Source organism: Scatophagus argus, chromosome 20, assembly GCF_020382885.2.
Source record: "Scatophagus argus isolate fScaArg1 chromosome 20, fScaArg1.pri, whole genome shotgun sequence".
Taxonomy (NCBI): domain Eukaryota; kingdom Metazoa; phylum Chordata; class Actinopteri; family Scatophagidae; genus Scatophagus; species Scatophagus argus.
In genome coordinates, this window is record NC_058512.1 from 2,612,701 (window position 1) to 2,634,054 (window position 21,354).

Here is a 21,354-nt window from a genome sequence, read left to right on the forward strand (position 1 = left end):
TTTATTCAAATTTAAAAAAAAAGGTAAAACTTGGTTTATAATGTCGTTAGAAGCAGACGTGAATTTGCTAGTCACAATGTAAAATGTTATTTCTTGACAAATATTACACATTAGCATTAAAAATTGTCGGTAAAGCCTCTAAAAACTGAATTAAAATGAAATACAAAAGATCTGAATCCCAGATTTTGAAAGAACGACACGATTGCATGAATGTCATTTGGTTTTGTTTTACTATAAACTCAAAATTACAATTTGTGTTTTTAAGCACGTGATATAATCAACAATTAAAACTCGTATTCAAATGTTTGTTTTTTTTCCCTTTCCAAGCTGCAATATTCACAGATTTTCAACGTGATGAAGTCATTCAAGTCTCCCAAATGTACTCGAACAAGCCCCAAGTCAACAAGCCCTTAAAATAGTGTTCTTCAGGTGTGTACGTCGTATTCCTCTTAACGTCGCTGAATTTTTGGCAAAAGTAAATCCCGCTAAAAGAAAGTACCGCTAGTCAGCTACCACTGATGCATCTCTGTACCAAAGGCAACATCAGCAAAAATTCTAATCTGTACAGGAAAACGTTATTTGGCAAAAGAAAAAATTCTCTGCAAATCCACCCTGCGATCGCCTGCTATGCTTTCATTCCCTCTGATAAATACATCAAAAATATTGCCAGTTTTTCCAAAAACAGAACCACCTCGACACCCACGTACCAAACAATATTAATTAAAAAAAAAAGATAAAGTGAAAACGAGATGTAAATAAAGATCTTTGCTTTTGTACAACTTCCGCCTTCATCTTCAGGAGCAGTTTGCTAATAAATTAACAAAGAAAAGGATTCAATCATTGCACTTCAAGTCGCAACAGAAACGAGAGGGGCAAAGAAAAACAGCTGACTCACTCACACACAAACTCCGTTTTTACAAGTGCACTATGAAGTTGTTATAGAAGTACTCTTAAAAAAAAAAAGGAAAAAGTGTATAGAAAGAAAGACCGTTGAATAAAATCCCGCCTCGCTTGTGGTCTAAACGTATCCGAGAGTAAAATTACCTGAAAGTGAGAGTGGAAAGTGTTCATCAACCCTCTGATGCTTGATGCTTTTTGTATTGCTCGTATATTGTAGAAGAACATCAGACCCTCGATCATCTCGTCCCCTTCAAAAGTCCAAATAACTGAAAGTGAATCGAGCTCAGAGTGCAGGAAAAGCCCATCCGAGTCCTTCTACAGTGACTCCGAGTGTACGTTTTGGCTGACGTTGACGTGAGGAAGAGAAAATCTGAATGATCGCCGTCTCCAGGCGACAGCAGGATGCACCAAATCCAAAAAGCACAGGATGTCTTTAAATACAAAAAAAAGTCTTTGTGATTGAAGGAGCAACAACAACAAAACATCCCGTCAAACGGAATGACATTCGTAGAGACAAAAATAAAGTCGTTAAGAAGTTTTAACGTGTCGTTAGAGAGTTTTCCAGAGTGGAGCGGAGGGAAGGCATGGTCCAAGCAAAGCCTCTTTACTTGGCGTCTTTGTAAACGTGTACCGTAACAACGTGTGTGTACCGTTAATGCATAACGCTGTGTGTAAACATACTCTTTTACACGTATCGTATACATGTGGAAAAGAAAAAGAGAGAGAATTCAAGTTGCTTTACGTGTCGGTGTGAGAGCCAACATGCAGGTGATTTGTTCTCTGAGCGCTGGCTGTGGTGGAGGTGGAGGTGGTGGAGGTGGTGGTGTCGGTGTCTTTAGCTGCCCTGCAGGAGCTTGGCCAGCGTGTCCCGCAGCTCCGTCAGCTCGAAGATCTTGCTGTCCAGCAGCTCCAGCAGCGAGCGCAGGCTCTTCCGAAAGGCTTCCCTCTCCTGCTGGCTGCTCTCCAGGCGCTGCTCCAGGTCGCTCAGCTGGGCCTCCAGCGTCTGGTTCCTGGACTCCGTGTCCTGACACAAACGGCAAATCAAAACTCAGAACTTGGTGCTTCAAACCAGGTTTAAACAGGAGCTCTCAAACTCTTAAACCATCTTATGAAGAGGAAGATCGGCTCAAAGGGTGACTCTTTTCCTTCCTTTAAAAGACTTTTTTGGTCAGACTCAAAAGGATCGCACATTTCCTGAAACTGTAAGGCAAAACGAGCGCGAGCTGCAGCCCGTGCGACAACACGTGCGTTACTCACCTGTAGCTTCAGTGTGAGCGAGTCTCTCTGAGCCTGGAACTCGTTGGCACTCTCCACCTCCGCTTTAAGCCTCTCTAGCTCCTGGAGGTGAGTAGAGACACAGTAGGCATTAAGATTACGTGAGCTGCACGTGTTAACACTTCGTCGTCCCATCATGCGTAACGAGCAGCACACTCGCCGTACCTCCTCCTTGGCCTTCAAAGCCAACTCCAGCTCCTCTATGGTTTGGTTGAGTTCTGTTTTTTGGGATTTGTTCACGGTGGTTTGGCCGCTCACACACTCCAGCTCCGTCACCTGGAAAAACACAAATACCACCAGCCTTCAGAGACGCCATCACAACATGGCCAACCAATCACATCGGTTCGCTCGCGCAGCGACTCAGCCGATACCCGTTTGTGTAGCCTCTCGGCCTCCTCCTGATAGGCCGCCAGCTGTTGTTTCCACTGCTTGACGTTGGCTGTGGACTCGAGCAGAGCCGCCGTCAGCTTGGCGTTGTTCCCCTTGAGCGCCGCCAGCTCCGCCTCCCAGTGTTTAGTGATGCTGGATGAACTGGGATGGGACAAGAATTCAGATGCTTTACTTTGGTAAAAGTGGAAAAATCGTGCCGTAAAGATACTCAGCGTGGTGAATTCAAAATGTTACTTGAGTACATGTACTTCTTAGTTATACTCCACCACAGGGAAGAGACATTCAACTTTATGGTGAAAGACTCAAAACGTCTCGATATAAACTGCAGTTTTACTCTTTTTATTGTTTATTTACACACATTTTAACTTTTATCCTTCTTTGGTAAACTCACTGTTCAGACTGAATCGTGTGAACACCAGTTCACCCTGACCAAACAGTAAGCGAAGCAGGCAGAGAAACGACTCGGCTAAACTCAGCTCGCCGTCATGCTGTGCGAGCAGCGGCTGCCTATCAGGTGTCATCCACCCACAACCCCCTCGCATACCAAGGCTGTTCACTGCTGCTGTCACACCAAACTGACCTGGACTGACTCCAGATCAGATCACAATGGAAAAAAAGCATCAGTAAAAGTATTCAATAAGCATTATTGTGTGTTTTCATTCTTCCTGTGTACGACAGGAACCACCAGCTTTTTATCGGATTACCTGTCCGGCCTCGACATGCCAGCTTATGAGACATTCAGCCTTACTTTGTACATTTCTGCAACGAATGGCAGGTTAAAACAAAACAAAAAACATCTGGGAAAACGCAGACAAACTTCAAGTTCAGACGGATACTTCGAGTACGTGCTGAGTACTGCTGCAGTAATATTAAAACAAGCTCCGCCCAGTTTATTACACATCTGATATCAGAGCTGAGAACCGCTCAGGTCACATGACATCTGAGCAGAAATCCATCCGATTGGCCCAAAGCTGAGATTGTTGATCGTGAATCAGGAACTGTGAGCTCAAACTGTACAACAAACAACAACTGATGTGGAAAAATACGTCCAGTAATTAGTCAGGGGCGTCCAACCGAGCTGCTGTTTGGCAGATGTGATTGTTGGTTTCACCTTTAGACCACAATGCTGACAGTGAGGATCGTCCGCTAACATTTAACTTGAAATAAAACCAAAGTCCTGTGTGTTGTGTGACATTTCTGATCAGGATCTATTTGTAAGAAGAAAAGCATTTAAGTTTTTAACTCTTTTAAAGTCTGTCTGCTGCATTACTGTCCCCTGAGGCTCGGCTGACAGGACCATCTCCACTCACTTAGTGGTTTATAATTAATAGGAAGCTTGCGTGGTGTTGAACTGTAATGCTTTAATGCTGTCCAGAGGCCCAGAGGGACCAGATTAATAATGAATGAATGAATCGACACAAGACACGAGCTGCAGCGATCTGCGCTGCGCCAATTTCATTTTAAATCAGCACTCCGGAGAGTCGCTGACGGGCGAGTAACTCATTTCTCACTGCTGAACGGGACAACATCGTGATCAGGACGCATTAACTATTGAAAGGTCATTTAACAACCAGGAAGGTGACCGAAATCAGCTGCAGTGAGACCTCTCACACCTCAGGCCTCCCCGGCTCCGCTTTACCTGTGCGAGAAGGGCAGTGCATTCTGGGAAGGCTCTGCTCTGGCGTCGCTGTGCTGAGGTGTGTTCGGTGCGACTCTCTCGTCGTCTGTACCGTTGATGCTCTCAGAGGTCAAAGGTGACTGCAGATCACCTGGTGCCGACTCCTGCTTTGACACGTCGGTGAGACGGGGAAAACTTCTGTCAAAGATCAATCTCATGTCTGTATGCTACACATGAAGCTAGAGCCAGCAGAGGGTTAGCTTAGCTTAGCACAAAGACTGGAAACAGACAGCCTGTCTCAGTTTTAGTTGTCTCTATGCTAAGCTTAGCTAATCGGCTGCTACTCATCGAAGTCCCAGCAAGAAGGCGAACAAACACCCAAACATCTGAACTGTTCCTTTAAAATCTGGATGATTAGGTGTTAATGACTTCATGCCCTCAAAAATTAACACAAATTCCTGCTGAAATGTCATTCAGGATGCTCTGAATTCTGAGCCTTTTGATGCCCACTCTGAACTCAACACTGGGCACAAAATGAACCTCAGCTGCAGGGTTAACTTTGTACTGAGGTTCCTCAGGGAGCACAAAACACACTTCACATTTCGTCTGAGTATTTTAGTAGCTGTTCCTTTTTGAGAGCAGAAGAAGAGGAGGACTGGAGGGTTGTCTGTGGAAAGTGTAATGGGGGGGGGGGGGGGGGGTTCACAGAGACAGGGTTGTTAGTCTGATGGCTCTCCCAAGAAATAAAGATACCAAAACAATGACAATAAGTGAACTGATATGAAGAAATGTGCCCGATACGTCACTGTACTGCATGGGAGACACCTAAATGGGGGTTTGCTTCATTAACAGGAGGCAAGACTGGGGAAAGTCGTAAGAGTCGTGAAAATGATTCCTCTCATCTCTTATTACCTTCTTTCTAACAGGCGTGTTGACAGACAACACGGTCCTTCTTACAGCGCCACCCTGAGGAGGAATCATCGGGGGACAGCAGAGGAGGTAGAAGAAGCCGCAAGGCGTTAGCTCAGTGGCTGAGTGTGAGCATCACGTCGGGGTGAAACGTAAAACAACTTCTCACATCAGGACTCGTAAGGTGCACCGCAGCTGTGGTCTGTACATGATTACATTAACCTCTAATGAGCACAGATTCACACAGGTGGACTACGGCGTCGCAGGGGGCTTGTTACCAACTCCAGCGTAAAGCATATTAAACCAGACAGGCTAAGAGATTTAGAGGAGATCAAGATGAGTTTTTGTGCCTGGATCACACTAAACAACGGGTGGAAACTCTAAAGAAAATCTTCCTTGTAACTGGTAATCTGGTCGGATCCCAGGAGTTTAATGAGGAGGCAGACAGTTTTGCACAGAAACTGAAGAGAGAGAAACTTGTTTTTACAGGTAAGATGGTTGCTTTCGTAGCTTTTAAATGAATCATGCAACCATAATCTCATGTGTCCACAGTTTTCTTTCACAGTCCTTTAAATCCTGTGCTTCTAACGATGTTTCTGAGTTTCCTCACTAACATATGACTCCTGGCTGCATGTCTCTGTGTCCAGTGTGTGGTACACTCTGACGGCAAGCAGCAGCGAGTTAAAACATACTAATATAACACAGGCAAGTTAGACACTGTTTTGGAAATGCGAGGATGGGTGTGACAGTTCACATATTTCCAGCAAGTTGCTTTATTTCTACACCCTGAAAATATAAAAGCTAAGAAGGACTCAGGTGTGCGGAGCGTTCATGGACTGAGTGTTTGTTACCTGAGAGGGAGTGCTGGTGAGCTCGATCTTCTCCTGAGACTTCTCCTTGGCTAATCGCGCTGCCTCCTTGAACTCAGCAAATTTCTCCGCAAACTAGAAATAACAGGAGCAGGAAACACAGCAGCACGGGTGATGACTCAACAACGGCTTCACATCCGTCAGAGGACATTCACACTTTGATCAAAGTCTGAGTCCTGCTGCGCTCTCACCTTAGTCAGGTGGCTCTCGGACGAGAAGCCGAGGCCGTAGACAGTGTTCGCCCGGCTGTCGGCCCACTGGCCAAACTTCTGCGATGTCTTGGTGAACGTCATGTTGGGGGTGATGGTGCTGTTGATGATGGCCTGTGGAGGACGAAACACATGGGACTGGGCTACAGCGCAATTATCTCTCTAGCTCCTACCTTATTCTTCTTCTTATTATTATTTTTCCGACTTCTTTCTTTTGTTGTCACAGAAATTTCAGCAAAACAAAGAAATTTGGGTGTTTGGGTGAACTGAACACAACACAGTCACAATTTTGAACTGGTAGGAAATCGACTGGTCTGAGGATTTTCATTTCGACATTTCAAACACGTTTCTCACAAAGTTTTCTCACTTGTGCAACTTGGAAAGAGACAGAGCCGGAAAGACGTGTCACAGTGTGGCTTCCGTCTGTCTGTCTGTCTGAGAAGCCTTTCTGTTGTCCTGTGTCCTCCAGCAGCAGCAGCCCACCCGGTCTCTGCTATTTCCAGCAGAACACAGCAAAAGTTGCTGGTTCAACAACAGCAGCGGTTACTCAGAAAGGCTCTTACATAACGACGCTAACTCCACCCCTGCTCCTCTCGCATGACTAAAATAATCGCTGCCACAGATACGACAGACTCGAACGTCCCGTCATGTCGGCCGAGGCAGACAAGTCAGACGCTGAGAGCAGAGATTTTACAATCCTCAGTTCTTATTAAATGAGATACGGCTTTGAGTTCTGAAGAAATGACCACAAAACAAATGTCTGGTCTGACTGAACGTACAGAATAACGTTAAAGAGGAATCTGTACGAGCCGTATTCACGCACCTTAGATCCATCCAGACTGATGATTCGATATACATTCCTGGTACTGTCGAAGAAGTAGGAGACTGTGACAGCATGTTTACTGGTGGGAACCCAATTCTTCTTGGTGTTTGGGTCGATCTGGAAGACGTGGGCCCGTGTACTGAAGATGGGCTGCTCTCTGTGGAGAAAAACCGAGAAACAGACGGTGGAGGGGTGGGTGCTCGTGCCAAAAAAGAGCCATCTGTAATGAATTATGGTAAAAACTGAGATGTTTATAGGTTGCTTCAAGTCTGGCTACAGTCTACATCGCATTTCAAAATTGAGTAAAAGATTGTGGATCGCAGTTAAATAGTTTGTGATATTATTTTTTTGGCCAGAATACTCATCCGTACCCCAAAAAGAAATTCATCTCAAGGAGAAGATGAATGTCTTTCAAGGCAAACCATCTGGTTGTCAGGACGTTTCAGTAATAACCAGCAATGTCATCCTCACCAAAGTCATGAAGACTCATCATCTGGGAACCAGGAATGTCTGCACAAACTTCATGTGCCCGTCCAGCTAACAGATGCTGGAGGATTTCACACAGAAAGTGAGCGCTTTGGTTTGCCTTTTGCTGGTGCTAAAGGGAAAGGTGCAGGATCACCAAAATCCAGAGGAGACCCTGAACGTATAAATTTTAACGACAATCAAACACAAAGACACAAAAGCTCGGCATCGATTATCTAACGCTGACCTGCGAATGAACGAAGTGTTAAGGAATGTGATGAACCAGAGGAGCGAGAGAGAAACAGCTTCCCAAATCCCAGCACATCCATAATTCACTGTCTGCTGTGTTACTGCACTACCAGGGACTCGACAAGGAAAAAATACATTTTACTCTGAAAACAACTGAGTTTACGAACAAATGTCCTCACACACACACACACACACACAAGTGTTAGACATATGAAAAGTCTCTTCACTTGTGGCACGCAGCGGCAGACATAATCGACATAAATTACGTTTGTATCTGGAAAAAATGACTTGGTAGAAAAAAAAATGAAACTGCAAATATTGAAATTGGCTTCATAAAAGCAGACATTCTGTTCCAACACACAAATACACCATAATGACACAATCACTTCATTACTCAGAGTTAATGAACCTCACAGTCTTCAGCTGATGGAGGCAAAATCACTAAAAATGATTTATGTACAAAATAAATCGTTAGGGAAGTTTGACAAAATAATGTCACACAGGCAGTCATAACACTGGGGTTCAGACGGCCTAAATGTTGTTTACTCTGCTGCAACACTGCTGCACCAGTGTCACGCAGTGGGACGGTACTGGGACGATGTGCGATGTCCCCACTGAATCCAACACATACATTAAACTGAAAAAGAATAGCTGTGAAAAAACAACAACAAAAAAAACATACTTTATTATAAGTGACCTGGACGCAGGAGGAGGGGAAGAAGACAGAGCGTCCTTCTTGAAACTTGCTGCCTCGTTTGTGGGCGGTTAAGATAAAAATCAAGCAGGAATGATGCAGTTTTTTTAAGAGCAGATATGCTAATTTTCCTCTACTTTTAAAATAACAGAGCTGAACAATGCAGCAGAGCCCACACAGACGTGGACAGCCATCATCCCCCTGTGAGTGCAGAAACTGTGCTGCTTCAGAGATGACAGACGAGTCCCGAGACCCTGAGGGGTGACTCAAGTCACAGCCGAGGATCTCCGTGCTGCTCTTCAGCGCTGGTGCACCTGCTGAGCAGCCTGCACGTCAAAGCGGAGATCAGACTACACAACATGTTGACTGACTGACAACAACATGTGGGTTCAGATCAATACCCCGGAGAGAGTCGGTGCACTTCCATTTCAGTGTGCCGGGTGCAGCTGTGGAGACACTGCTGCCGATTGGCTGTCACTCACTTCATTTTGGACACCACTTTCACTTTAACCTGCCACACAGGCAGCGCAAAGTGACAAGCTCGAATGATTTGGCTGGGAAAAGCAGCAGGACGATACCATCTCTGGGCCTCGCACGTGTGCAGGCCGGAGCTGAGCAGCAGGGCGAACACTGGGGGTGGATGCCAAAGGTGACCTGAAGGCACCTGTGCTAACATGCAGAGACCAGCACTGCTATGGATGAAAAGCTCCCAGGCTGGTCTGCTCTGAACACTTGTGGAAATCCACAGGAAACTAGGAGCAGATTTTTTGCCCGGAGACATACAGACTTGGTTTGGAAACGTCCCAAATTATGGTTTCCTTCAAAATATCAAAGCGTGGGATTGATGCTTGAAAGTCATCTTGTTCCGCTCAAAAGAATGAAGGATTGTAAAAAATATAATGGAGGAGATAAAATTAAGTTTTTACAATTGCAGTGAAAATTACATTCATTCAAGATCAAAAGGCAACTTGTTCCTTACAAAAAGGCTCAGTCACATGTCTGCACCAGAAACAAACATGTGAGTCTGGTGATGTGTGGCTCCATGTTTTGCATGGAGAAAGGTTTCAGTCACTGGACAAACTGTGAGACTGCCACTGAATTTGATGCTAATCCAGTCAATAATCACTCAGACACTTCAGTCTGAATCCGTAGGGCAATGCTGCGGGCACATTGTGACGTCTGTAAGTGTTTTGGTTTCCGTGTCGATAACCATATCTGACACAGGTATCAAAATGCAAAATGAGTATCCAAATTGCAAAGCATAGTCACTTCCAATTTCTGCTGCACAGGTTCTCGATGACTGAGATCACATTTCACACAGCTCTGTCAGTCACAAATGGACAAAATCTAAAAAGAAGGCTCTTGCTGATTGATTGGGCAGCTTCAGTCAGGCTATAAAACACCAGAGTAAGATCATCTTTTGTTTCTTAAATCTGTGTGTGGGTAGCCATGTAATCTCCTGGCTGTATCTGCTTGAGCAAACAACAGGCTAAACTAAACCAGCGTGGACTTTCTCAAACAGCCACCTCGCCCAAAAAAGACAAACACAGAAGCACCGAATGCTCATAACAAATAGCAAATACAGTCCTATAGCGCTTTCCTGGTCTCACCGACCCACACACACACACACACACACACACAGATGAAGGCCGTGCTTTTGGTAGCAATTTGTGGTTCAGTATCTTACCCGAGGACACTTCAACACAGTTGTCAGGAGTCAGGGACTGAACCAGTGACAGACCAGCAACATAAAACAGTCTCTTTATCTTGGCACAGGACTAATTTAATGTAGATTTGGTCTAAGATGTTTATCCCCATATCTGCCAGTCTTCCAGGAAAAGCAGATTTAATTGCCTGGCTGGAAGCTGAGTGTCCCAGGTCTCCGCTGGGACACAGTGATTGTTCCCCTCTCTGGGAACCTCTCGTCTTGTGTCAGTGTGTTAATTAAGTCAGCAGAGTTGAGACAGATATTATTTAAAGATAGCCACACTTAATCAGCGAGACTGTGGTAATGTGAGGGTGTGTGCATGGCATCCACAGGCTGGCAGCTTAACAGTGGAGCCAGAATATATGGTACTACATACAGCATGTTGGTGAACAAACTCATGCCAAGAAGGGAGAAATAAAGTGTTAGATTCCACTAAGGTTGCACCGGTATGACATTTTAGAGTTCCATCGATAAGCACGTACATGTCAGGATGACAGTCAGGTTTAACAGCACAGTAGAGCTGCTGCGCTGCTGTGACTGGATTCAATGCATCACAGTTCTGGTTCTGTATTTGCCTTTGATGTAGAGGTTTCGTGCAAGTCACCCATCACCATGAAGACATGATTTGCCTACAGCTGCTCTTCCGTATTATCTATCAGAAGATATTATGTAAAACCAGCAGTGTTTTCTATCAGATTTTGTCAGCTGTAGCTAAGTAATTAAGCTTAAGTTGGCTCCGTTTCTGGAAACATTAAAAAAGCAAATATTCATGTTTGAAGATTAAACAGATCCCCATTATATTTCTGTCAACTGACTAATTAATTGACTGACAGTATGTTTCACTTCCAATGTACAAGAGAAAAGGCTTTTAGGATGGGAACTAACTGGTGTGTTTGGTGGACATCTGAACACCTTCTGGGGACAACATGTTCAGCTGGGTCTGCTGCACTGGAAACAGAGCTGCTTATGGTTGCACACAGGCCTGCCTTCCTCACAGTGAGGAACCACTACACAGTAACTGCCAATGGCTGCTAACCGTAGCTGCTCGTAGCTAGTTAGCTCAGTTAGCCATGCAGCTAGTGGCCCTCTCAGCTCTGCTCCTTACTGAAGTGGGTGCTCTTACCAAGTTTGAGTGGTTATTTTATATTTGAGGGTGTCAATAGTCTGACAGCGTGGCCTAGATCAAAATCTACACCCAGTGGTGTTGTGTTTTGTGTGTGTGTGTGTGTGTGTGTGTGTGTGTCTATGAGATTGTCTGGCGATTGTTAGCCCATAATCCCTTTTCACAATGAAACGTACTGTGGCATTCAAGTCTCAATGACAAGTGCTTCGACAGAGGAATCCGACCGCAGATGTTATCAAATCAGCAGTTATCCACTTATAACCAGCAGAAACATTGAAAACAGAAGACACACGCGCACAGACACCAGCGTTTGTATACTGGGAAACAGAGACAAGCACTGTCTGTGACTGAAAGGGTGATGTGTTCAGATTATCTTCTAACTATGTACAGCGTGGTCTGTATCACGACATGCTGCTGGTGTGGCCAGTCAGGACATCGAGTGGATGAGTGCCATACTGATCCTCATACCAACAAGTGACTGTTTAACGCATCAAACACCAGGAAAAACTAATACATAGCTATCAAAATATCCAAACAAATATTCAAACTATTATTTTTGTCCAGGAGTCCAAAATATATATATACATATTTTTTTAAAGAGATGCTTATGGATTTTTTGCATTTTTGCTTTAAAATTACTAATTGTCAAAATAATTTCAGATTACTTTTCTGAAAACGGACTACTGATTATTGGGCTAACTATGGCAACTGCAATGCATATTTGATCCTTATTTCAATGCCTTACGATAAAGTACTGCTTCCATTTAAAGAATTAAAAGCCATGCTAAAATAGTAAACATTCATCTCTTATACTGTATGTGACAGAATGCGGTGATAAAATAAAATAAAATACAAAGTACAACTGGAGGAGCTCTGGCGTTTGTGTAGCAGGAAAAATAACCCTGCATTACTAACTTAGCTGCCGTGTTGTCATGGCAACGGCCACGTGACACGGGGCCGGTCAGGAGCTGTGAACATCCTCCAACTCGATCTGTCCCTCTGCTTCCCACATGCTCCCTCACCCAATCCGATCCCAGCGTCCCTGCCGGTTCACCCGCTCGCAGAGAGAGGCAGCGGGGGCTTGGCAACACACAACCTCCGGTTTAAAAACACCCATATGCCATTGAGCAGGCTCAGAGCTTTCACTGTGGTTTTCACTGCTGCTACACTGTCTGGACGTAATGAGTGACAGAAAGTGACAGCTCATACTATCCCGTTTCAGATCACTCATTCTTGGCGTGCATGAAAAATAAAGTGGGACCAATAAAGGGAGTGAAAGAAGAATATAGCAAGTTATGGAAAGACAAACATGGTGCTAAGTAAAGTCAAATGAGCTGACAGATGGCTACACGATCCTGCTACGTCCACTAAGAACATGTATTTCTGATTAATACCACAGAGCAAGAGAAAAAAACAGGAAGTATACACATTCGGGAAACTCAGATCACAAAACAAAATCAATTATGAAAACAGTTGCTTATTAAATTTCTTTGTTTTACTTTGATTCTTTAATTTCACTGTAAAACATGTTGTATTTTTTCCAGTTGCTACATAAATAAAGTTTTTATTATTACTAAAAAAAATCCCTCAAAAACAGAGGTTTACATGAAGTTGCCCTGTTTACACTTTATTGTTTTGGTCCTAAACTTCCAACAGTGTTTGAATTCACAGCCTGTTTTTAGCCCATCACATGCTTTGACCACTTTTCTCTCTCCTTTCTCCGGTGAACAGTGTAAAAGGACCTCGCCAGCTCCTGTCAGCACAGATTTTCTTTAGTCATGTCTGTCAATGAAGCTAAAACAACAAATTGGTAGAAATTCTGTTCTGTTGCCTAATGTGCTTCAGACATAAGAGTTGGAGAAATAAGGCTTTGCAAAAAGGAGGTGTTATCTCACTATTGCATATAATGTGCTCACTGCTGCCTAAATTCCTGTGACTGTGGTCAGTCGCTGCCACCACTGCGCTCCAGAAATATGTGTCTGTCTCCAGTGAAAACATGCTGGTGGCAAGTTAAACTCTGACTGATTGGCCTGACCAGATAAGTAGATGTTATTGCCTGGACACTGTTTTATTCAAAAGAGCCAAGTTTCCGCAGGAAAGCTTGTTTCCAACCATCAATTATACAAGAACAGAAGCTCCAGCACTTGTTGGAAGAGCTAAGTCTGACTTGCTAATTAAGGGGTAAGTGCAAACATTGGACACGCTCCCTCCCTCCCTCTGTGTGTCTGGGGAATTGATTGTTGACTGGATTATAACCATTGGCCTTGAGAATTACAGAGGATGTGCTTTGCACGAGGAGGTAAGCAGTTCACCCCACCCCACTCCGACCACAATATGACAACAAACCAATCACATGCTACATCCTCTGCTTTCATCTGGAGTAAGAACTAGGTCGCTCTTGATCAGGAGGGTCACCATACATCTGCAGGTTCAAATACATGCATTACTGCACGAGCCAAGCACAGGACAGATCCTTATTCTGTGAAAGGGATTTCAGTTGGCAGCATGAAATAAATTATTACTCTTTTTTAAGCTAGATTTTCCTATGGAATAGACAAAAAACAATAATGTCTTACCACTTCGTATCAAATATACAACTGTCTGAGCTCTCATGTTTGACCATCAGTTCACCAATAGCAGCCTGATCTTTTGGCTTCAGTAATCTAAAACGACAGTGTATGGACGCTGTGTGTTGATGTTATAACGGACAGCTGCGTCTGTCTGCCGTACGTGGTGTAAGTGTTGTGTCTCTGGGACCAGTCTGCTCTGTCTGGCCAAACATTTTCTTCAGTATTGACAGGGTGTCAGGAGATGACAGGGGGACTTCATACAGTTAGCCATGGGTGGCTAGCTAGCAGTGTTTGCCAGACTGTGCAGCAGAGACTCAGCTCTGGTGCCCTGCTGGGGTCTGCTGAAGGGGCTGCTCAAATCTAATAAATAACAAAGTCAGACATACTCTGACATGTGGAGAGAGACAACTGTAAGCTTCGTCATTTCGCCGTGCAGCAAGTTAATTACATACCCCATTTTGGCTGGATTTGGAGGCTTGATTCGAAAATGATCCTCTCTCTCGGGTCTCTTGAGGGCGGTGTGAACAGGCTGGAGGTTAGCTTCAGCTTTTGATCCCCTCTCTCTCTCTCTCTCTGTGTCTGTCTGGTTGTTGTGACTTCACGGCCGACGGAGCCACGGTGCTCTTCTCAGTCCGACATGGCTTGTTGTTGTCATGCCCTTGACTTCATTTTGGTGGGGTGTTGGTTTCATCCCAGCAGCCGTGTCAGTGAACGCATGATGAGCGAGAAGCAGCGCAGACGCTAGCGGCTACTACTGTTAGCTAGCTTAAATTAAACCAACCAGTTAAGCGCAAACGAGGATTATCGAGCTAAACACGGGACGAGGCTGACAGGACTGGCAGAGTGATTTATAACCAAATTAAGCTTTCAAAATCGCCCTTTTAAATAAAAGGAGAAAATGATGACGGGAAGAGAAGGGGAGTACCAAAAATGTTGTCTAACCGGTAAAATATCGCACAGTCTCTAAATAAGCTAGCTTTATCCATTCGTTGCTAGCTTAATGTAAATACTCCGTTGACTGCTGCTGGTGTGTGTGATCTCCACAGAGGACAACGCTGAAAAATGACCAACAGTAGACAGACCGGTCCGTGTAGAGAAAACAAACCAGTAAATCTCACCGCTCAATCTCAATAAACCGACTGTTCATAAATCCCGGTTTCAGTCGCTGGCTCTCTCTCGCCGTCGGCTGTGCCATTAAAATCCTTCAACCAAGTGTTTTACTGCCGCAAGTGAGACGTTTGCCGCCGCTTGCTGATGAGGGACATCTTCTTTCAAGACGGGGCTTCATCTCTGTTTTTACAGAAAAGACATAAATCACTCGGTGCATACTTCAGGCTTTATCACCCGCCTCCTCCTCCAAGACAAAAAGCTTCACAGATGTCGATGCTGACCAAAGATCTATAGGCTAATAATATATGTGCAGTTATTGCTGAACAAACCGATTCCCCATCTCAGTTATTCACTTGTAATTCAAGCGTAAGCGTCAACCCGGGATTCAGATCATGTCAAGGTACGATGCTGATGCTCCATCGGCCGGTTTATCCTCTCATCGACCCACATCTCATTCATTTGCTCCATCCTCTGCCTCTGCTGCTGCTGCTCTGTGGGTAGCATTAATCTAACGACGTCATCACGTAACCGCTGAAATTGGACGTAATTGGTAATAAAGTTTTTCCTCGCGTCCAGCGTGGGTTTAATAAAAGTTGTAGCTAGTATTTTTGGGAGAAGTGTGGATGACCTACAGTTACCGTTGGGCATTATAATAACACATTATGTTTTTTAAAACTTACCATAAGGAAAAGTAGCGAACCAGTCTGTACGGTTGTTAGGATAAAATCAGCGAGGTAAAAATGTACACTCCAATAATTTACTCAAAACACACAAAAGCAGGACGAAATCCACTTTTTTAAAAAAATACTCTCCTATCTAGGCTATGTCTCATCGTCGTCAAAAAATATCAAAATCAAAATGAAGGGTCATCATATGTTATGACGGAATCTGTCAAAGTGACGGACATCGATAATGTCGTACGCAATCTTGGACTCAGCAGAAAGCAAACAGTAATCAGTGTTGTAAATCCAAAATTAATACTTGAGTAAAAGATATCATACTAAAATATTGCTATAGGTGAAAGATACCTATACGAGCAGTACTTGAGTAAAAGTCTTAAAGTATCTAATGTAACATCATTTTATGTATAATAAGTCCACGTTTCAAAACTTTTTTTTTATCCCACAACATATGCACATTAGTATTCCGACCACCATTTACAAGGTTTCAAACCTGCTCTGAATTTTGAAACTCTGAAAATGTGTTGAAAAGCTATGAAGGAAGAAATTTTAAATACAAACTGTGGTTACGGTGGTTTTAACTTTAACTTTTATTTATTTATATTTTTTGCATTTAAAACGTAGTTAAAGACATTCCAACCCTTTTTAACTGAATTTCAAGCTTTCAAATTGTTTCAATCTTCATTGTCCTACTGTAATAAATAAATAAATACTCTATGCACGGCGTTTTGTATTTCGCCAGATATTTGATCAAATTTCACAAAAAATGTTTGATACCCTACGGTGTTTTTATGTGCATAAAAGTTTAGCGTTTTCTCTGATCCTTCTTTGTTCTGTTTTGTTGCCCCTGTTTTAACTCTATTTCTTCTTATATCTTTAATTGTTCTATCTGTTAGTACACTGAGAATAACCAAAAAACTCAAGTCAAATCCCTTGTTTCACAGGGTCACATTTCGGTGTAACACAGGAAACAGCACGGATGTGATTTGATGGGGCACAAGGCTCTCTTCCGGCCTCTTTTCCCTTAGCCACCGGACGAAAATGGTGAGCTGAAACGCTGGCAGACAGAAATCTGTTAACATCTGTGTAATGTGCGATTTATCTGAATCGCAGTGTTGGTGTTTTGATGTCGGATAAACATTGTTGCTGTTTGGATGAAGTATTTTTGAGACAAACCTTCATTTTAATGTAGTTAACGTTGTTTCTTTCGCATCCATCCAGCATTTATTTGCTGCTCATAGCTTTGAGGTTCAGTGTGTAAAATGGGCCTGATTTAGCCGAGAGAATAAAAACGGATAACGTGTCGATTACTTTGAAGATATTCGGTTATAATCTGTGTGTGACCACGAGTGAATTATTGTTATTATTGATTTGGTAGCCAGTTTAATGGATTACTAGCATTTCCATAGCGGCTAGCATAACTAGCTAGTTCACTTAGCGCTGTGTGTAGCACTGAGTGAGCTTCCTCTTAAGTGTACTAATTTGACAACTTGCTACTGTAAAAAAGTGCATACTTGTAAACGATTTTCAGGCCAGTGACTTTGGACGAGATGTCCCCTTTTGTGGGCCTTATAACAACCTAAATGTCAGTAATGCTGCTTAACAATGACGCAGTGATCAATATTATTGCATCCCTTACATCCACCATGAAGTACTGATCAACGTTAGTGCCTCACGAGTCTTGTCAATGATGTCTCAAAACACAAATGTCTGAACAAATGACTTCCTGTGATTCAACCTTAAGTGCTGAGACAAGGCTGCCAGAGCTTTGAACTATGCAGTGAAGCCTTTAGAGTTTGTTTAGGGACTGACATCTCATTTCTTACTCCTCAGACCAAGGGAACATCATCTTTCGGTAAGCGCCGGAACAAGACGCACACCCTGTGCCGTCGTTGCGGGTCCAAGGCCTACCACCTGCAGAAGTCCTCCTGTGGCAAGTGCGGCTACCCCGAGAAGCGCAAGAGAAAGTGTAAGTCACTCGCCGATTTGTTTTTCATGGCTCTAAAATGAGCAGGTAAATGCACGAGACAAACATGTTTTCTTTGAGCGTGTTTGTCAGCCCACAGCAGCGTGATGTGAAAATGTTCTGCTGTTGGAGCTTTTGAGTGACTCTAACTCTTTAAGAGTAGGGTGTTGTTAATTCTTTGCATGGTGACATCCACAGTCATTGATCGTTATTCTCAGGTGGAACATGCTCATACGGTTGTACCACTGAATTATATATATGAATCAGTCTCGGATCGGAAAGTCAAATTTAAATTACAAACAACAAATCCCGAGTCCTACCTTGTGTCTGTCGGCACTTTACCCAGCTCTGCGTTGATGTGCCTGGCCAGGCTTCCTTGATGCATGTGGACTTTTGTTTTGTAGACAACTGGAGCGCCAAGGCCAAGAGGAGGAACACCACTGGTACCGGCCGTCTGAGACACATGAAGGTCGTCTACCGCAGATTCAGGTAAGACCTTCAGCTGAAATATACTTTAATAAAATGGAACAGAACAACAAGTGTTTCCAGATGTGCTGCTAGTTACATGTTGATTCTGCTATGAAGAAAAATCTCTGCATCGATTCAGTTTAATTTGGCTTTTCTGTGTCATAAAGGTGAAATGGGTTTTTATTGCCAAGACATTAGCAACGGAAACGATGGAATAACATCTGGGTGCTAAGACTTGTTGGCTTTTTTCTAACCAAGTACTTTGGGTACTTAAATCGAGTGACTGATTATTTAAAGGACACAGTGCAAATTTGCTCGAAATCGCTCCTATAACAGTTCAAGAAATACTGAACACCTCAAGTATACGTCACTTTAGTGATTCATTTTGGTTTCATCAACTTGAACTGCAATTGTTGAGTTGTGCTGACTTATCCGCAGCACCTAATAAACCCCAGATTTCTGCTGTTATCTGCCAAGAGGAAACCAACATTACTACTCTCTGAGATTATGTTGATTTAATGGTTACAGTGTGAAGTGGCTAACAGAAATGTCAGATAAATGTTTGTAAAAATGTCACCTTGCATTATATGTGGTGATCATCTCTTGTTGTCAGAACTTTGAAAGTTGTGGTTTGGGGAGGATAAATAAGGTTTCCACCAACATGAGTGTAAGCAATTTTTTAAATATTTACAAAAACAAGATGATTGTCACCACTGAACTGGTTTGAAAGTTGAAATGAGTGTATGAGTCAGCACGGCTTCATAGTGTGAGATGATATAAACCTGAAAATGTAAACTAAATATCTGTGGTAACAGCAACTGTGTTTGCTTTTGTAATCGTAATGCGCCTTTCACTCCAGCAGTGGCCGAGCATCTCGTGTATAGTTGTGTTTTTTTTCCACAGCATCACACTATAAAATATTAGAGATTTGTCGGAGAAATGCAGTATTGAGATTCTTGTCACTGCTGCTTACCAATGATGGCAGAAAAAAAATGTCTGAACAAATGAATTCAATGTGATATCAGCATTTTCTCTGAGGTAAGCTTCACTGTAAGTCAGTGACATGAAAAGGGACACTCTGAGCCTTGAGAAGGTTTCTGGGTGTCGCTAGCAAAATGAACGCATTTTAATTCATGTTAATCGGTTTTATCAGCATATTAAAGTGAGCGGTCAGTCTGTAGGTTTTACTGTATTGTCCCATCTTTGAAAACTATTGTAGATGTTATTTATGTCTCTTTTAGCCAGTGGTTTTGTATATGCTGATAACTGGGACACTTGAGTCAACTTGGTGTTATTTAAATGTGTTATTAAAGTCAAAATATCTTCTACTGATGCCAAATCGCAGTAAACTTGAGTTAGTTGGTTCTTGTCTTGTTCTTGTGCTTCAGCTTTCACTGAGAGACCAGTTTTTGTTTGCTTTCTGCCAAAAACATGAGCACCAGTTGATGTCACGGTTTCTTGCAGTTAGAGATAAACTTACAGTTTATCCTCGTGTCTAAACAAGCTGAGGAGCAGTAAATATTTATAGTTGAGAATTAATCATCAACTCACAACAGCTGCAGTAACTGGTCAGCTAGTTAGCTAAGCATCCGGTAACCACTGGCAGGAGATGGTAAACTGTGGCGTAAATAACATCATCATCTGCATCAGCCTCACTGTTTTTTCCTGTGTGTGTGTTTTCAGGAATGGTTTCCGGGAAGGCACCACCCCCAAGCCCAGACGTGCTGCAGTGGCCGCCTCCAGCTCATCCTAAAAGACACATTTTTGGTTAAATAAATGTGATGTTAAACAGGAATTTCAGTCTTGTCTCTTGATCTTTAAGCTTTTATTGTCTGACCAGTAAAGGCAGAACTCAAGATCATCGATGTCAGCAGGTTAAATATCCAGACTTGACTCCCACTTGGTTAATTTGTGCAAGACCTGAGTAAAAAAGAGTTTCACATGTCATGTCCAAACTAAACGCAAATGTGAAATAAATGGTGTTTTCAAATTGGTGAACTGCTATATTAATGTTGGAGGTTTTGTGGGAGGGACATCAATGAGGTCTGAGCTGCTTGTGATTTTACAAAAAATACACACCACTACATCTACTGCTCCTGCTTACGACTCCACACTGCACTCACAACTTTGTGAAACTCGCAGAGATGTTCCTGCAGTGGCTCACGCTGGGAGTCGTACAGCCGTGTCGGTGCCGTTTCGGTCCTGGAGCTGTGGGGACGTTTTAATTTTGGGCTGATCAGTAACGTGCTGAAAAATCTGCACATTAAAGTTCTGTGGCCCTGATTTACACGTTCTGCAAATGAGCTGTTGTTTTTTGTCTTCAGCTGCTGTTGGAAAACAACATCATTAGGAGTGTAATGTTGCAGTCTAGATGGTCACAGCATACGAGAAGTTTATGAAGCCAATTTATTCATTTTAGAGCTGAATGAAAAGCTGTTCCAGGGCCGAACTGAGCACCTCTTTCACTTTTCGAGCTGCAAAGAACGTCTGGTTTCATCCAACAAACATGCAGCCTTAACGACAAAGCAGCAGTTTCCAAACGTCTTCAACAATAAAACAAGTCTAAATATTTAACAGGAGTAACAAACAATACTGAAAGCTCTCAGATGACAACTGGAGGGAAGTCGGTTTACAAATGAGTCCGCAGTTTGAGTTTAATGGCCGCAGCTGGAAAACGTCTGTGGAGAAAACCAGCAGTCCAGGTGTTTTCTGTGCTTTCCTGCCGAATCCTGGACAAGAGTGAGGATGAATTCCCCAGCAAGAAACTGCAGGACTCTGAAACATGAAGAGTCCGTGTGAGTCTCTGAGATATCAACGCTCCGTTCTAATGAGTGTATTATGCCTTGAAGGCTGTTTAATGCTATGCTTTCTGCCTTCTCTGTTTGTACAAGGGCAAAAAATGTTTAATCAGTTGGTGGATCTGGAAAGTATGCAACCGCACAGTGCAGGGGCAGAGAGTGTCATCAATCACAGATAAGCCTGCCAGGGTTTCACAGCAGCAGGATTTCTCAGTATTGCTGTTACACACTGGCACAGGGTTTCTCCCCCACGCTGCCAAAATACTTTTCACCTCTGCGAGAGCGCTGAGCCCTCCTGTTTTGGCATTTTAAAGCAGTTCTTCTGCCAGCTTCACTACGGCTTATCTCTATATTATCACATGTTTACATCTGTGGGGGGCACTTTATCACATTGTCTTCTGATAATCATCTTTTATCCACAGCAGAGACATCCAAGAGGGCACTTTGAGGCCACCAGGACCAAGACCCTGAAACTGGAGCAACCAAATGGGATTCCTCCATTGCTGTGTGCTTTCTTACTGTGCAAATGA

The 21,354-nt window shown here is 43.3% G+C and overlaps 2 protein-coding genes and 2 non-coding genes across 4 annotated transcripts; 3 read left to right on the forward strand and 1 right to left on the reverse strand.

Annotated features, from left to right (window-relative positions):
- Nucleotides 1-211: 211 nt before the first annotated feature.
- On the reverse strand, nucleotides 212-15,427 carry LOC124051677 (homer protein homolog 1-like). Its single transcript, XM_046375273.1, has 10 exons — nucleotides 15,266-15,427; nucleotides 14,255-15,092; nucleotides 6,994-7,150; nucleotides 6,153-6,284; nucleotides 5,944-6,036; nucleotides 4,205-4,347; nucleotides 2,547-2,706; nucleotides 2,341-2,451; nucleotides 2,158-2,238; nucleotides 212-1,924 (listed from the first exon to the last, which is right to left on the reverse strand). Exons 2-10 carry the CDS (start codon nucleotides 14,257-14,259, stop codon nucleotides 1,736-1,738), a joined length of 1,071 nt encoding a protein of 356 aa, XP_046231229.1. The 5' UTR covers nucleotides 14,260-15,092; nucleotides 15,266-15,427; the 3' UTR covers nucleotides 212-1,735.
- A 1,077-nt stretch (nucleotides 15,428-16,504) lies between these two features.
- On the forward strand, nucleotides 16,505-19,821 carry rpl37 (ribosomal protein L37). Its single transcript, XM_046374593.1, has 4 exons — nucleotides 16,505-16,636; nucleotides 17,426-17,561; nucleotides 17,963-18,047; nucleotides 19,710-19,821. The coding sequence occupies exons 1-4, from the start codon at nucleotides 16,634-16,636 to the stop codon at nucleotides 19,777-19,779; spliced, it is 294 nt and encodes a 97-aa protein (XP_046230549.1). The 5' UTR covers nucleotides 16,505-16,633; the 3' UTR covers nucleotides 19,780-19,821.
- Nucleotides 17,271-17,350, forward strand: LOC124052182. Its single transcript, XR_006841960.1, has one exon. It is a non-coding gene; the product is annotated as a small nucleolar RNA SNORD72 (small nucleolar RNA).
- Nucleotides 18,993-19,071, forward strand: LOC124052181. The gene has a single exon (XR_006841959.1). It is a non-coding gene; the product is annotated as a small nucleolar RNA SNORD72 (small nucleolar RNA).
- Nucleotides 19,822-21,354: the final 1,533 nt, after the last annotated feature.

Excerpts from the sequence above, each read along its gene's own strand:
- LOC124051677 (XM_046375273.1), bottom strand. Across the intron at positions 6,037-6,152 it reads CCGAGAGCCACCTGACTAAG|TTTGCGGAGAAATTTGCTGA; the intron begins GTGAGAGCGCAG and ends TGTTATTTCTAG. Across the intron at positions 4,348-5,943 it reads TCACCAGCACTCCCTCTCAG|GAGTCGGCACCAGGTGATCT; the intron begins GTAACAAACACT and ends GTGTCAAAGCAG.
- rpl37 (XM_046374593.1), top strand. Across the intron at positions 17,562-17,962 it reads CGAGAAGCGCAAGAGAAAGT|ACAACTGGAGCGCCAAGGCC; the intron begins GTAAGTCACTCG and ends TTTGTTTTGTAG. Across the intron at positions 18,048-19,709 it reads GTCGTCTACCGCAGATTCAG|GAATGGTTTCCGGGAAGGCA; the intron begins GTAAGACCTTCA and ends GTGTGTTTTCAG.